The following is an 11,514-nucleotide window of genomic DNA, read 5'->3' on the forward strand; positions in this document are numbered from 1 at the left end:
CATGCTATTAAAAGGGGTCATCCAATGATCTCTTTGGCCGGGAGTGATGTTTAAATTGCAATATACCATGAGACCTTCATGGAAATTTGTCACACTTGCAAAATAGATGTTTGAGCTTAAAGTTATGGGTCTAGTAAATTTGGAAATTCTGGGAATGTTGGTCTACAACCTTAGTTATCGTAAATCAATCATTTTGTGATATTTTTGAATGAACTCTATTCTAAATAGTAATATGTTGTGGGAAGTTTATGTTTGAATAATAATTTTTTTTAGGTGGTTGGAGTGTATATTCTAAATGCAAAAGTTCGGTCTTGTAAACATGCAAGCTAAAAACTAGAAATTTGGGAGTCTCAAAACCTCAGTTTGTAAACTACTTGAAGTTTAGATAGACTGATATAATAAGTTAGAAGCATTTACATCATAAATTTATCAATATTAATTTTGAAACTGATTATAATAATTATTTATTGATTTATAGGCTTTTGGACATACTGTGACTCACTTATATTGGTACTTTGGACTCAATGTGTTGAGTAAGTGATTTTTCGTCTTCCAATTATGTTTGTATGTATGTATGTATTTGTCTATGTTTATTTGAATTAGGATTCATGTATGTGATGAATTCAGAATATAAATGAGATACTATTTTTTGTTGACTATGGTGATACACTAATAGCTATTTCAAAACTTATTTGACACTTTGTGAGATTTGTGTGTGGATTGATGTATCTGTTATATTCTAATAATATATGACTCTGGACCCTGTCATTGAGGATGAATACAAAAGCATTTTGGACTAGTCCATTTAGAACTTAGGCCTTTACCACAGGGCAGATATATAGTCTCTTATTATTAGGTGAAAATGGTCATAATCTACCATGTGAAATTGCTTTGCCATTCTGAATTTGAATTTGAATATATCAACATCAACACATGACATGTATTCCATTCAGCTTCTTCTTATGATTTTGCAAACTATTGGAAAGCTTGTTTTTTCAACATGTGACTATTCTTCTCCAAAATGTATTAAGTTGTTTTAAAGTTTATCTTATGGATAATATATGAATTTTATGAATCATTATTGTTGTTAGCATTATTATTTTTCTACACATTTGATGTTATTGGAGAGATGAAATGTCACTTATTAAGTGTTATACTCATTACTCATTATTCTTATTTCTCTTACTCTTGGGATGCTGAAGAGCATGAAAGAGAGAGAGAAAGAGTGAGAGCGCTAATACAAATATATTTACATCAGAAGTTTGTGATATACGTAATTAGTTGGATTTCGGATTTATTATATCATTGGAGATAAGAATCATCACTAAGGCTTTAGACATGTGATGGAACTCAATTTATTAAAAATTATATGATTTTATATTTAATTTATAATTTATTTTATTTAACGATTTATTGTCAAAATTTTGAATTTTAATATTAAACAAGTAAAACATTACATTACACTTGATTTGGATTATCATCGGTTCGTTCATCCTCCCTCTCGCAGTCGTTTTCCCGCGGTTGACGGAATATCCTATTACGAATTTCAGAATATTTACCCCGACGGCGAAAGGCGAAAACCGATGGAGTGCGCCGGTCCGGGTGAGCTAAGGTGGAAGGTTTGTTTTAACTTTTAACTTATAAATTCCCGGACCGGCGGACCCGGTTCATTTCTTTCTTTCCGAATTCCGATACAGGCATATAGCTAGCCTAACTGCCTAACATACCGAAACACTGGAACAGGACACAAGGGATTGACTCATGTTTTACGAATTACGACAGATGGCTGCACTTTCTGCATGCAAAAATTCTTTAATACCGTTCCGGGCCTGACCAGTTAAAATTTGCCAAACCCATAAGCCCATAAAATCGTGACTTGTCTTCATCCGCTTTTCCTGCTCGGTCTCGCTCCCAACTGTCAATGGTCAAGATTATTTATAATGTTTCCTTCTCCAATCCTTTTCGTTCCCCACTGAATCTCTGAAACTCCGTCCGCCACGAATTTGTTCTCCAGATCCTTCCGTTCGAATTGGACCGTTAGTTTTCTTCTAGTTTCTCCGTGTGCAGGAAAAATTATCTCTGAGGTAACCAGAAATATTCTTAATAATATTAGTTTTTGATACCACGGAAATTGCCTAGTATTTGTAGTAGTGATAGATTTGCCTCCTTTCGTTTCGCTTCATAAACTGTCCGACACGGAGCATATTTTTCTTCGTCAGTGTTTCAATCTCCTTTAAGAAGCACTTCGCTGTGTATTTATTGATTTCGTATTGGAATCGAGGATTAACCTCTAATCTGATGTTCTTTAACTGACAACCAGCTTCTAAAGGTTAGCTTTACTGTAAAAGATGTTTTTTAGAGTTCCTATAATCCGCTTCTTTTCGTCTCCGGCTCTAGAATTCCCGACGGATTTTACTTTATCCTGAACTTTGAAGCACAACCAGCACCTTATCTTATGCATTGAATTATCTGATAATAAAATCAAATTTCAATTTTCTGTCAAAAGTTTCAGATGTATTAATTGTTTATATCCTTGTCAATATAGGATCAGGTTCACTGGTTTTATCCTATTTTGTTTTATTTAAACTGTGAAGGTGAGGCTGAGGCTTCAAGGAAATGGCGACCGGATCTGTTCCAGCTTCATTTTCTGGTCCCAAGATTAGGGATTATGGATTAAGCTTTACAAAAAGTGTGGACTTCGTAAAGGTTTCTGATTTGCAGAGAGTTAAGTCTCGGAGATCCAAAGTATCGACCATTAGGAACTCAAATTCTGGCTCAGAAACCGTTGAGTTGCAGCCTACTTCAGAGGGAAGCCCCCTCTTAGGTATTTATCTTTGCGTCTTTAATTTAGTAATATAGTCACTTGATAACTAGTTAGTCGCCGTTTCATAGCGTGTATCTTCAAAGAATGACAAGCAGGTGAATTTCTGCCACAGGGTGTTCAAAATTACTTACGATTCTCATAAACATCAATTTTCTAGGAAACTCGTTTCCTTCCATGGATTATTCTTATTGCAATCATGTTGAATTTTCATGTTCTACCTCTAAGTTGCCTATGTTTCAAAATAATGTTTTTGTATGCTTTGCTTTACAAACTATTAGTTATCCATTCTGCAGAGTTAGAAGTTCCGACGCTACTTATATAAAACCTTTAGAGACCAAATCACCTTCTTTTGCTTGAAATGAAATATCTCTTCACTTTTTAACTTTTCCGATGTAATATTTATCTGATGAGTCTTATTTGCTGAATTTAGTTCCTAGGCAAAAGTACTGCGAATCTCTACACAAGACTGTCAGGAGGAAAACTCGCACAGTTATGGTTGGGAACGTGGCTATTGGTAGTGAACACCCTATTAGAATTCAGACAATGACTACAACTGATACAAAGGACGTCGCTGCAACTGTAGAACAGGTTTACTCTTTTTCCTTTATTTTCCACTTCAGATTTTTTTTCTTTTGTTTTTCACTTTTTTATAAGGGGTGAAATTTTCTATGTTTTCTACTTGCAATGGGCCGAGTGAGGAGGACCTTATAAATTACATTTTCTTCTTTACAAAGTTAGTACATTTTATGATGTCTAGCAGGATTTCCTTTCTATAGCTATTCTTTTTGAGTTCCACTATGGTACAGAAAAGGTATCATTCCTATAAAACTGATAAGCAATCAACCGGTATCATCTAATCGGGAACCAATCAATTAGTATTCATTCAAATTTATGTGTCTTTTATTCATAAAAAAAATCATGTGAATTTATGATTGGTTAAGTTTTTTAGGTACCATAGAAGTTGCCTTTCTTTAGTATCAAAATTTTGGATCATTACCAGTTATACATCATCATTATCTTAAGCCTTGTTCCATGCAGCTGTAGTCAGCTATATAATTCCTATTTTTTTTGTGTTTCGTCTTATCCAATGATATATCATCTATTTATTTGTATGGTTTCCAAAGAATGATTACAGGTATTGTGAATGGGCAGAGTGGTCTTGTTGCCATGATCTACCAAGATACTGCCCTCTGTAAAATCAGTTAATAATTCTTTCCACAGTTAAACTCAAGATGAAATCCAACATATCTAAATTTGGAATCTTGCTAATAACATACTGGATGTTTGTGGGAGATTTTGCTGGAATTGGTTCTCTAACATTCAAAAATCTTAAAATCTCTCAAACTGGAAATGTGGTCCCATCTCAGAGTTTATTTGAAATGTAAATTTAGTCTTGATGTAATATATCATGAGCATCTTAATACAATGTCCTTTCTGATATTCACAGTGTGTTTCTAAATGGTGCTATCAGTTACCTGCATCATGCCTGGTGAAATAGGTTGACTTCTTCAGCATGGGAGATAGTTAAATATTTGATAAAGAAAACCCATTTACTACTTACAATTTACTCCTATGGTTCAATTTGGGAAGAGTACAAATACAAATTTGTACAGTGAAAATACAAGGTTTACAAGACAATAAACAAGGTTTTGCACTGTACATATTTGTATTCTTTCCAAACTGAGCCTACAGGATAGATTATAAAGTTATTAAGATAGAAACAGGTATTCTCTGGCTATTTTTGGAGAATATTCTCTACTCTTTAAATCCCCTTTATTTTATAAGTGTGCTATTTAGTATTTACTATATATGCAATTAAGAAGAGCTAATATGTCTGGCTGGATCTCACCCTTGGAAATGAGTTCTAATCAAATTAACTTTATGAAATATTTTCTTTTAAATAACATTGCTAGCCTTTCCATCTTGTTTTATTGGTAAAATTTTAGGAGTCAAACCCCAGAGCCCAGACCTGCTGATCCATATAGTTGTTCCTGTAGAACAGGAGTACCACCACATATTCTATAAAAATATGAATTAAATTGGTGGAAATGATGTGGGGGCCTTGATGTTATTTTAAGCATTGAATGACTGTTAGTCATGATTGTGTTTTATAAATTTTCAAGAACTTTTTTTTTTGATATCTTCTGAAGGGCTACATATAAACTAGCAGGTAATGAGAATAGCTGACAAGGGAGCAGATATTGTGCGAATAACAGTTCAAGGGAAGAAAGAAGCAGATGCTTGTTTTGAAATAAAAAACAGTCTTGTTCAGAAGAAGTAGGTATTTTACTTTTCTTTGTTTTTTTTGAAGCCAGTATTTTAATTTTAAGGCTTTTGTAAGAATTAAGTTTTATACTTGGTCATCTGCATCACTAAAGTTTTTGTTTATGCAGTTATAATATTCCTCTGGTGGCAGACATTCATTTTGCTCCTTCGGTTGCACTGAGAGTTGCTGAGTGTTTTGACAAGATTCGTGTAAACCCAGGGAATTTTGGTAACTAGTCCATCTTATTCCTCTGGCAACTGTTTCAATGTAATTGGCTACTTCCTGCAATTGTTGAGAGAGTTGCTTGCAGCTGATAGGCGGGCCCAGTTTGAGAAGCTGGAGTACACAGAGGAGGACTATCAGAAGGAGCTGGAGCATATTGAGAAGGTCAATTCATTCAGTATCTTATGAACTCAATTCTGAGCATGCATTAATCCAAAAACACTCGCTTCCAAATATGCATTTTTTTTAATTCTTTACTATTTTGGGTTTGGGATTGCTATAGAAAACTTGGCTTATCTCATCAATGATTTCCCAACTTCCTGCAGCATATATTTTAGAGTGCACATAAGATCCATATTTTTAGAGACACTCTTCTTATCAATGGACCTATTAGAATATCATGCTTTGCAATGTATTGGGCTACCCTGAAACATTACTAGCATATGCATGGTTTTTCATGTTGCAAACTTTTCATAATCAGTATCAGGGATTTACTCATAATAGAGGGTCATGAATTGTCTTCTGTCACCACTGTTGTTCTTCCCATGCTTGTCTTCATGTCCATTGGTTTCCATACAAGCTTGGTATAATCTTCCGCAACTAGCTTAGGCAGGTTTCTCCCAATGTCCCAATAGATGGGTATAAGTGTATAACTAGATTTGCAGCAATAGATGGATATAAGGGTATAACCAGTAGTCTCCACCAAAAAAGAAGTATAACCAGTAGTTAAAATGCTTTCTTATGCCATCTTTGTATGTTAGTAGTTTAGATTTTTAAATTGATTCTTCCACTGGTTATGCACCAGGTTTTTACCCCATTAGTGGAGAAATGTAAGAAATATGGGAGGGCTATGCGCATCGGAACAAACCATGGAAGCCTTTCTGATCGTATCATGAGCTACTATGGTGATTCTCCAAGGGGAATGGTAAATTGCTATTATCGTTCATGCTATGCAATTTTCAACCTGTACCTTCACCAGCTTCTTTCTGAATTTTGATGACATTGAGGTCATGCTTTCTCCTAACGCTGAAACAGGTTGAATCTGCATTTGAATTTGCAAGAATTTGTCGGAAGTTAGATTACCATAATTTTGTATTCTCAATGAAAGCAAGTAACCCAGTGATCATGGTCCAAGCATATCGATTACTTGTAGCAGAAATGTATGTTCAAGGGTGGGATTATCCTTTGCACTTGGGAGTTACAGAAGCAGGTGAGGGTGAAGATGGGCGGATGAAATCCGCAATTGGAATTGGAACCCTTCTTCAGGTACTCATTTTCCTGTTCAAGGATGGGATTATCCTTTGCACTTGGAATTATCCTTTGTTTTTAATTCACAATGTAGTGACCACAGATCATATCAGTTCTTATCTTAGAAAGGTCCTGTTGAAACTTGAAAGTGTCACTTATTCATGTTTGAAAAAAAAAATCTTTCTCTAAATTCCTTACATCTTTGTTGTATGCACTGATTTAAGCATGTTTGCATGATCCTGTGCATATCCTTGTTGACAAAAGAAAGGGGGAAAAAGATCCTGCACATATTATGCAAACTTTCTATTTTGCATTAGATATAGAACTTAAGTAACACCTAAAATCATCTGAAATTTGAAGAGGAGTTTAGTTACCAAAATGGAACTGAGGACCTCTCTGTGATATACAGGATGGTTTGGGTGATACAATCAGGGTTTCCCTCACAGAACCACCAGAAGAAGAGATAGATCCTTGCAGACGACTGGCAAACCTTGGTATGAAAGCATCAAATCTGCAGCTAGGAGTGGTAGCATTCTATACCATCTCTTTAAAATTCTCTTATGTATCAAATCTAGCATACAGTTGTTAAATAACTTCTTAAATGTTCCTCTTGACATTGTCCTTAGGTGCCATTTGAAGAAAAGAACAGACATTATTTTGATTTCCAACGTAGAACTGGTCAATTACCAGTACAAAAGGAGGTTAGTTATCAGTGTTTATTATTACTCTCTTAATGTTTCATTGCCCCAGCAACTGTCTGAAACAGAAATTGCTATTTTATATGAATGCAGGGTGAAGAAGTTGATTATAGAGGGGTACTGCATCGTGATGGCTCTGTTCTTATGTCTGTGTCTCTGGATCAGTTAAAGGTACTTGTTGGCAATGTAGGTGCTGTTTTGGTAACATACCAAAGGAATGTTTCTGGTGTTCTAAGGAGCAAAAGGTAATTATTTTTCTATTCTTGGGCCACCAGAAATGTTCCATTGGATCTTCATCAAACATGACCTGCTTTATTCTATTTGCTTTTCTTTTGCTGATTCTTCTGGTACAAGGGACCTGTATCCATCTCTTTCATTGGTCAACCTATTTTGAATCGAGGAGTGATTTGTGGGGAGTGCTTTTAGTTTGTTTGTTAATTATGAAAAACTACCAATGACAAAATCCAATTTAACTCTTATTATGGAGCAATGGTTTGGCTTTGATGAAATCAACTGCATGGTGCCTACTGCTACATAATTTGAACCTAAACATATTAATGAAGGTAATCTAACTTTACTCAGAAAGCAAATTCAGAAGCCATATTACTTGCCAGAAGGTCTTAATATTTTATTAAAAGCGTGTTGATCTGGACAAAGGGCTATTTCTTGGTGTAATAGCATAATATCAGGCTGACAAATCTGAGAATTCAGGTTTGAGTCTGAGAGAAAAAACGCCAAAGGTTAGGTTTGTATCCAGTTCGCCCTTCCAAGACCTCACATAGCTGGGGCCAACTTTGGGTAATGGCCTTTTATGTTGATCTGAACAACTACAGTCTTCCCAAAATTTATGTACTTGGATGCAGGTTTTCTATCTGCTTTATTATTTCAGTCCCTCTTTATATTTTATTATGATCCTTGTCTGACATAGTTCTTTTAGCAGAACCCTGAACTCTTGTACAAATCACTTGCAGCAAAGCTTGTTGTTGGCATGCCATTTAAGGTTCTGTCTTCTTATCCACAGTTGTCTTTGCTTGTCATTCTAATTCATTGAGGTTCTTTTGCATTTCCATATCTTATTAGTGAATTCTAACATGGGCGACAGGATCTGGCAACAGTTGACACAATCCTTTTGAGGGAGCTTCCTCCAGTAGATGACTATGATGCTGTAAATACCTTCTAATTTTGCTTCTTTGAGGCTCACTTATGTCCCATTCTTTTAATATAGCTTTATCTTTTTTAGCATATATTTATTGGTTGATCTTGAATCACTAAAAGGGGTTCAATGGTATATTCTTAATTAGTTCCATCATTCATGCTGCAAGAAATATATTTTAAGTTCATCTAAGATATAAGGTTGACTTGAAAATTCTCTTTTGCTTAATGATCAGCGGCTAGCTCTGAAAAGGCTGATAGATGTGAGTATGGGGGTTTTAACCCCTCTTTCAGAGCAACTAACGAAGCCATTGCCTAATGCCATGGTCCTAGTAAATCTCAAGGAACTATCTACTGGGGCTTACAAGCTTTTGCCAGAAGGTGTCAATTTGGTTTTTTTTTTTTTTTTCTGAACCATGTTAATTAAATTATGCACATTTTAATTCTGCAATTTCTATCATTGCTTGTTTCATTTTAAACCCTTATTTCTCAGGAACGCGCTTGGCTATTTCTGTCCGTGGGGATGAACCCTATGAGGAGCTGAACATTATCAAAGATGTTGATGCTACAATGCTTCTACATAATCTACCATCTACTGAAGAAAGTGTCAGCAGAGTACATGCAGCAAGGAGGTAATGTTGTTAGTTTCTCCATGCTTTAGAATGGTAAATACATGATAAGTGTGTTATATCTAATTAGATTGGGTTAAATGCTTTGTATATCCCAATTCATTTCGAATCTGATCATTTGGATCTGGGAATTAACATCTTGTATTGTATACCCAAACCTGATCTGTTTCTAAACAGATACACCTTTTAATGCCCAAATTTCAGTTTCATCAGATCCGAACTAGATCATTATTTATTCCACTATCATACAGCAACAGGCTGCTTAACCCTCTCTACACATGGCATCTTTCATTGTCCAAAAGAATCTGAATATTTTTCATTTGATTGCAGGTTATTTGAGTACTTAGCAGACAATGCTCTGAACTTCCCTGTGGTTCACCATTTACAGTTCCCGGAAGGAATTCACAGGTAATTTGCAGAAGCTAGGGCTGCAAGTTGGGTACCTGAATTGAAGAATTTACAAAGCTCTGTGCCAGTGGGTTGGCCCATAAAATTTTTACAAATCCTCAATGGATCAATCCAAGCCCACCCATGTTGCACGGTTACATCCCTAGCAGAAAACTCCATGACTCAAACAAGATGGAACCATTTTACGTTTTGCCATAAAACTATTAGGTTTATACAATTAACACTCTTGCAGGGATGACTTAGTCATCGGCGCTGGCAGTAATGCTGGAGCTCTTCTAGTTGATGGACTTGGGGATGGAGTTTTATTAGAAGCCCCAGACCAGGATTTTGATTTTCTAAGAAACACTTCCTTCAATTTGCTACAAGGTTGCAGAATGCGTAATACAAAGACTGTAAGTTGTTTAAACCAATGGAGGACAATAATGAGTTAACCTTTACTGTAATCTTGAGTGACTTCATCTTGTTTAACTCTGTTGGTGCTTAAATCTTATTGCAGGAGTATGTCTCATGCCCATCCTGTGGTCGAACATTATTTGACCTTCAAGAGATAAGTGCCCAAATACGAGAGAAGACATCACATTTGCCTGGTGTTTCAGTAATTCTCAATTACTCTAGATCTTATTGCCAGAATTTGTTGATGAGCAAACGAAGCAAAAGCACCCCCTTCCTTTCTCCCCTCCCCCACCCCCCAAAAAAGGATTCTTTTCTAAACAGTAACAACTCAGCAACTTTGTTAACAAGGAAAATTATTGAGTTTAAATTAAAGCAGGAGAAAAAGATCTTGCCATGCTTATTGTTCTTTTCTCCTTCCTATGGCAGATTGCAATCATGGGTTGCATTGTTAATGGCCCAGGAGAGATGGCTGATGCAGATTTTGGCTATGTAGGTGGTGCTCCTGGAAAGATTGATCTCTATGTTGGGAAGGTAAAGTTATTCACTTTCTATGCGTGTGATGGTTATGGCTAGGATTCCGTCCTGATAATTTCTGCAACTACCAATACGTTAGCTGTATAGGTAACCTTGAAAATATAGAATATTAAATTTAACTACCGAAGAACAAGTTGTAAGGTTGATCTTGTCCTCCATAACAGAAAACCATTTTTTGCTGCATGTATCCATATTTCCCACAGTTATGGCAGTGAAGGAGAATCACCCCAGGATTGGACTCATTCTGCTATAACTGAGTTGTGGTTTCCTTTCACTAATCCAAAATCCTGGGCTTCATGAAGATTGCAAAACCTTCCAGATTTCAGGCTATTTGACTTTTACAAAGTTCAATGGGGGTCACAACTCACGAGTTGACCAGATTTCAAATGTTATTGAAGACATTTGAAATCTTTTAATCATGAGGAAAATTTTGTCCCTTTCCCGTAGTGAAGATGCAGCACTGTAAGTAAGCTAATGCTAATGGTAAAGTTGATCTGTTTCTATCTCAGACGGTGGTGAAGCGTGGAATTGAAATGGAACATGCAACAGATGCCTTGATTCAGCTAATAAAAGATCACGGACGTTGGGTTGACCCACCAACAGAAGAGTAAGTTGAAGTGACAAATTAGCAAAGAAAAAAAAAAACAAGTTCTTAGGTCATCATTCGCTTCCAGTGAAAAACCAAACAGTCAGATTCTTAACAAGCTAAAATCCTATGGCGCAAACAGGAGGATAATGTGGAAGATATATTCATGTTACTGCATGACTGTGTATGTGTAGTATGTTTTCTACAGTCATTACATTTTAACATTGTATCTTCCCTATTAATATTAGATTCAAAATTTTCTGCAAAAATGCAGTTATCTGGTTTTTCATTTAGCTTCATTTTCTGAGCATGCCATCCTTTTCGTTCTATACCTGCTGTGACATGGATCCAAAATAGGGTTTGACATCACAAACATTAGCTTCTAGTTCCATGGGAGATTTAAGGACCATTACCCAATGATGGCCTCGACATTCCGGGTTATTGAGGAATTCGGATTCAGTGCTCTTGGAGTACAGAGATATTCACAATGCACGGATGCTGTGAGTACGAACAAGCCACACCTTAGAAATTAATAAAGTAATTCCAAGTTTTAT

The 11,514-nt window shown here is 35.9% G+C and overlaps 1 protein-coding gene across 2 annotated transcripts; it reads left to right on the forward strand.

The window, feature by feature from the left end:
- The first annotated feature begins 1,845 nt into the window (after positions 1-1,845).
- Positions 1,846-11,229, forward strand: HDS (4-hydroxy-3-methylbut-2-enyl diphosphate synthase). Of its 2 annotated transcripts, none has more exons than XM_010255360.3 (20): positions 1,846-2,084; positions 2,595-2,824; positions 3,255-3,412; positions 4,995-5,101; positions 5,218-5,318; positions 5,401-5,477; positions 6,118-6,237; positions 6,348-6,578; positions 6,970-7,086; positions 7,187-7,261; positions 7,352-7,429; positions 8,199-8,258; positions 8,361-8,423; positions 8,647-8,791; positions 8,904-9,042; positions 9,370-9,447; positions 9,680-9,839; positions 9,944-10,042; positions 10,267-10,371; positions 10,884-11,229. In XM_010255360.3, exons 2-20 carry the CDS (start codon positions 2,617-2,619, stop codon positions 10,983-10,985), a joined length of 2,223 nt encoding a protein of 740 aa, XP_010253662.1. In that variant the 5' UTR covers positions 1,846-2,084; positions 2,595-2,616; the 3' UTR covers positions 10,986-11,229. The 2 variants fall into 2 exon arrangements, with proteins under 2 accessions (XP_010253662.1, XP_010253663.1); XM_010255361.3 differs by having other exon boundaries at positions 2,076-2,329.
- Positions 11,230-11,514: the final 285 nt, after the last annotated feature.

This window comes from Nelumbo nucifera, chromosome 2, assembly GCF_055504915.1.
Source record: "Nelumbo nucifera cultivar China Antique chromosome 2, China Antique-T2T, whole genome shotgun sequence".
Taxonomy (NCBI): Eukaryota; Viridiplantae; Streptophyta; class Magnoliopsida; order Proteales; family Nelumbonaceae; genus Nelumbo; species Nelumbo nucifera.

Bases quoted from the DNA above. Each gene is read 5' to 3' on its own strand.
- HDS (XM_010255360.3), top strand. From the start codon at position 2,617: ATGGCGACCGGATCTGTTCCAGCTTCATTTTCTGGTCCCAAGATTAGG. The intron at 6,238-6,347 runs GTAAATTGCTAT...ACGCTGAAACAG, and splicing joins GTGATTCTCCAAGGGGAATG to GTTGAATCTGCATTTGAATT. The intron at 10,372-10,883 runs GTAAAGTTATTC...TTTCTATCTCAG, and splicing joins TTGATCTCTATGTTGGGAAG to ACGGTGGTGAAGCGTGGAAT.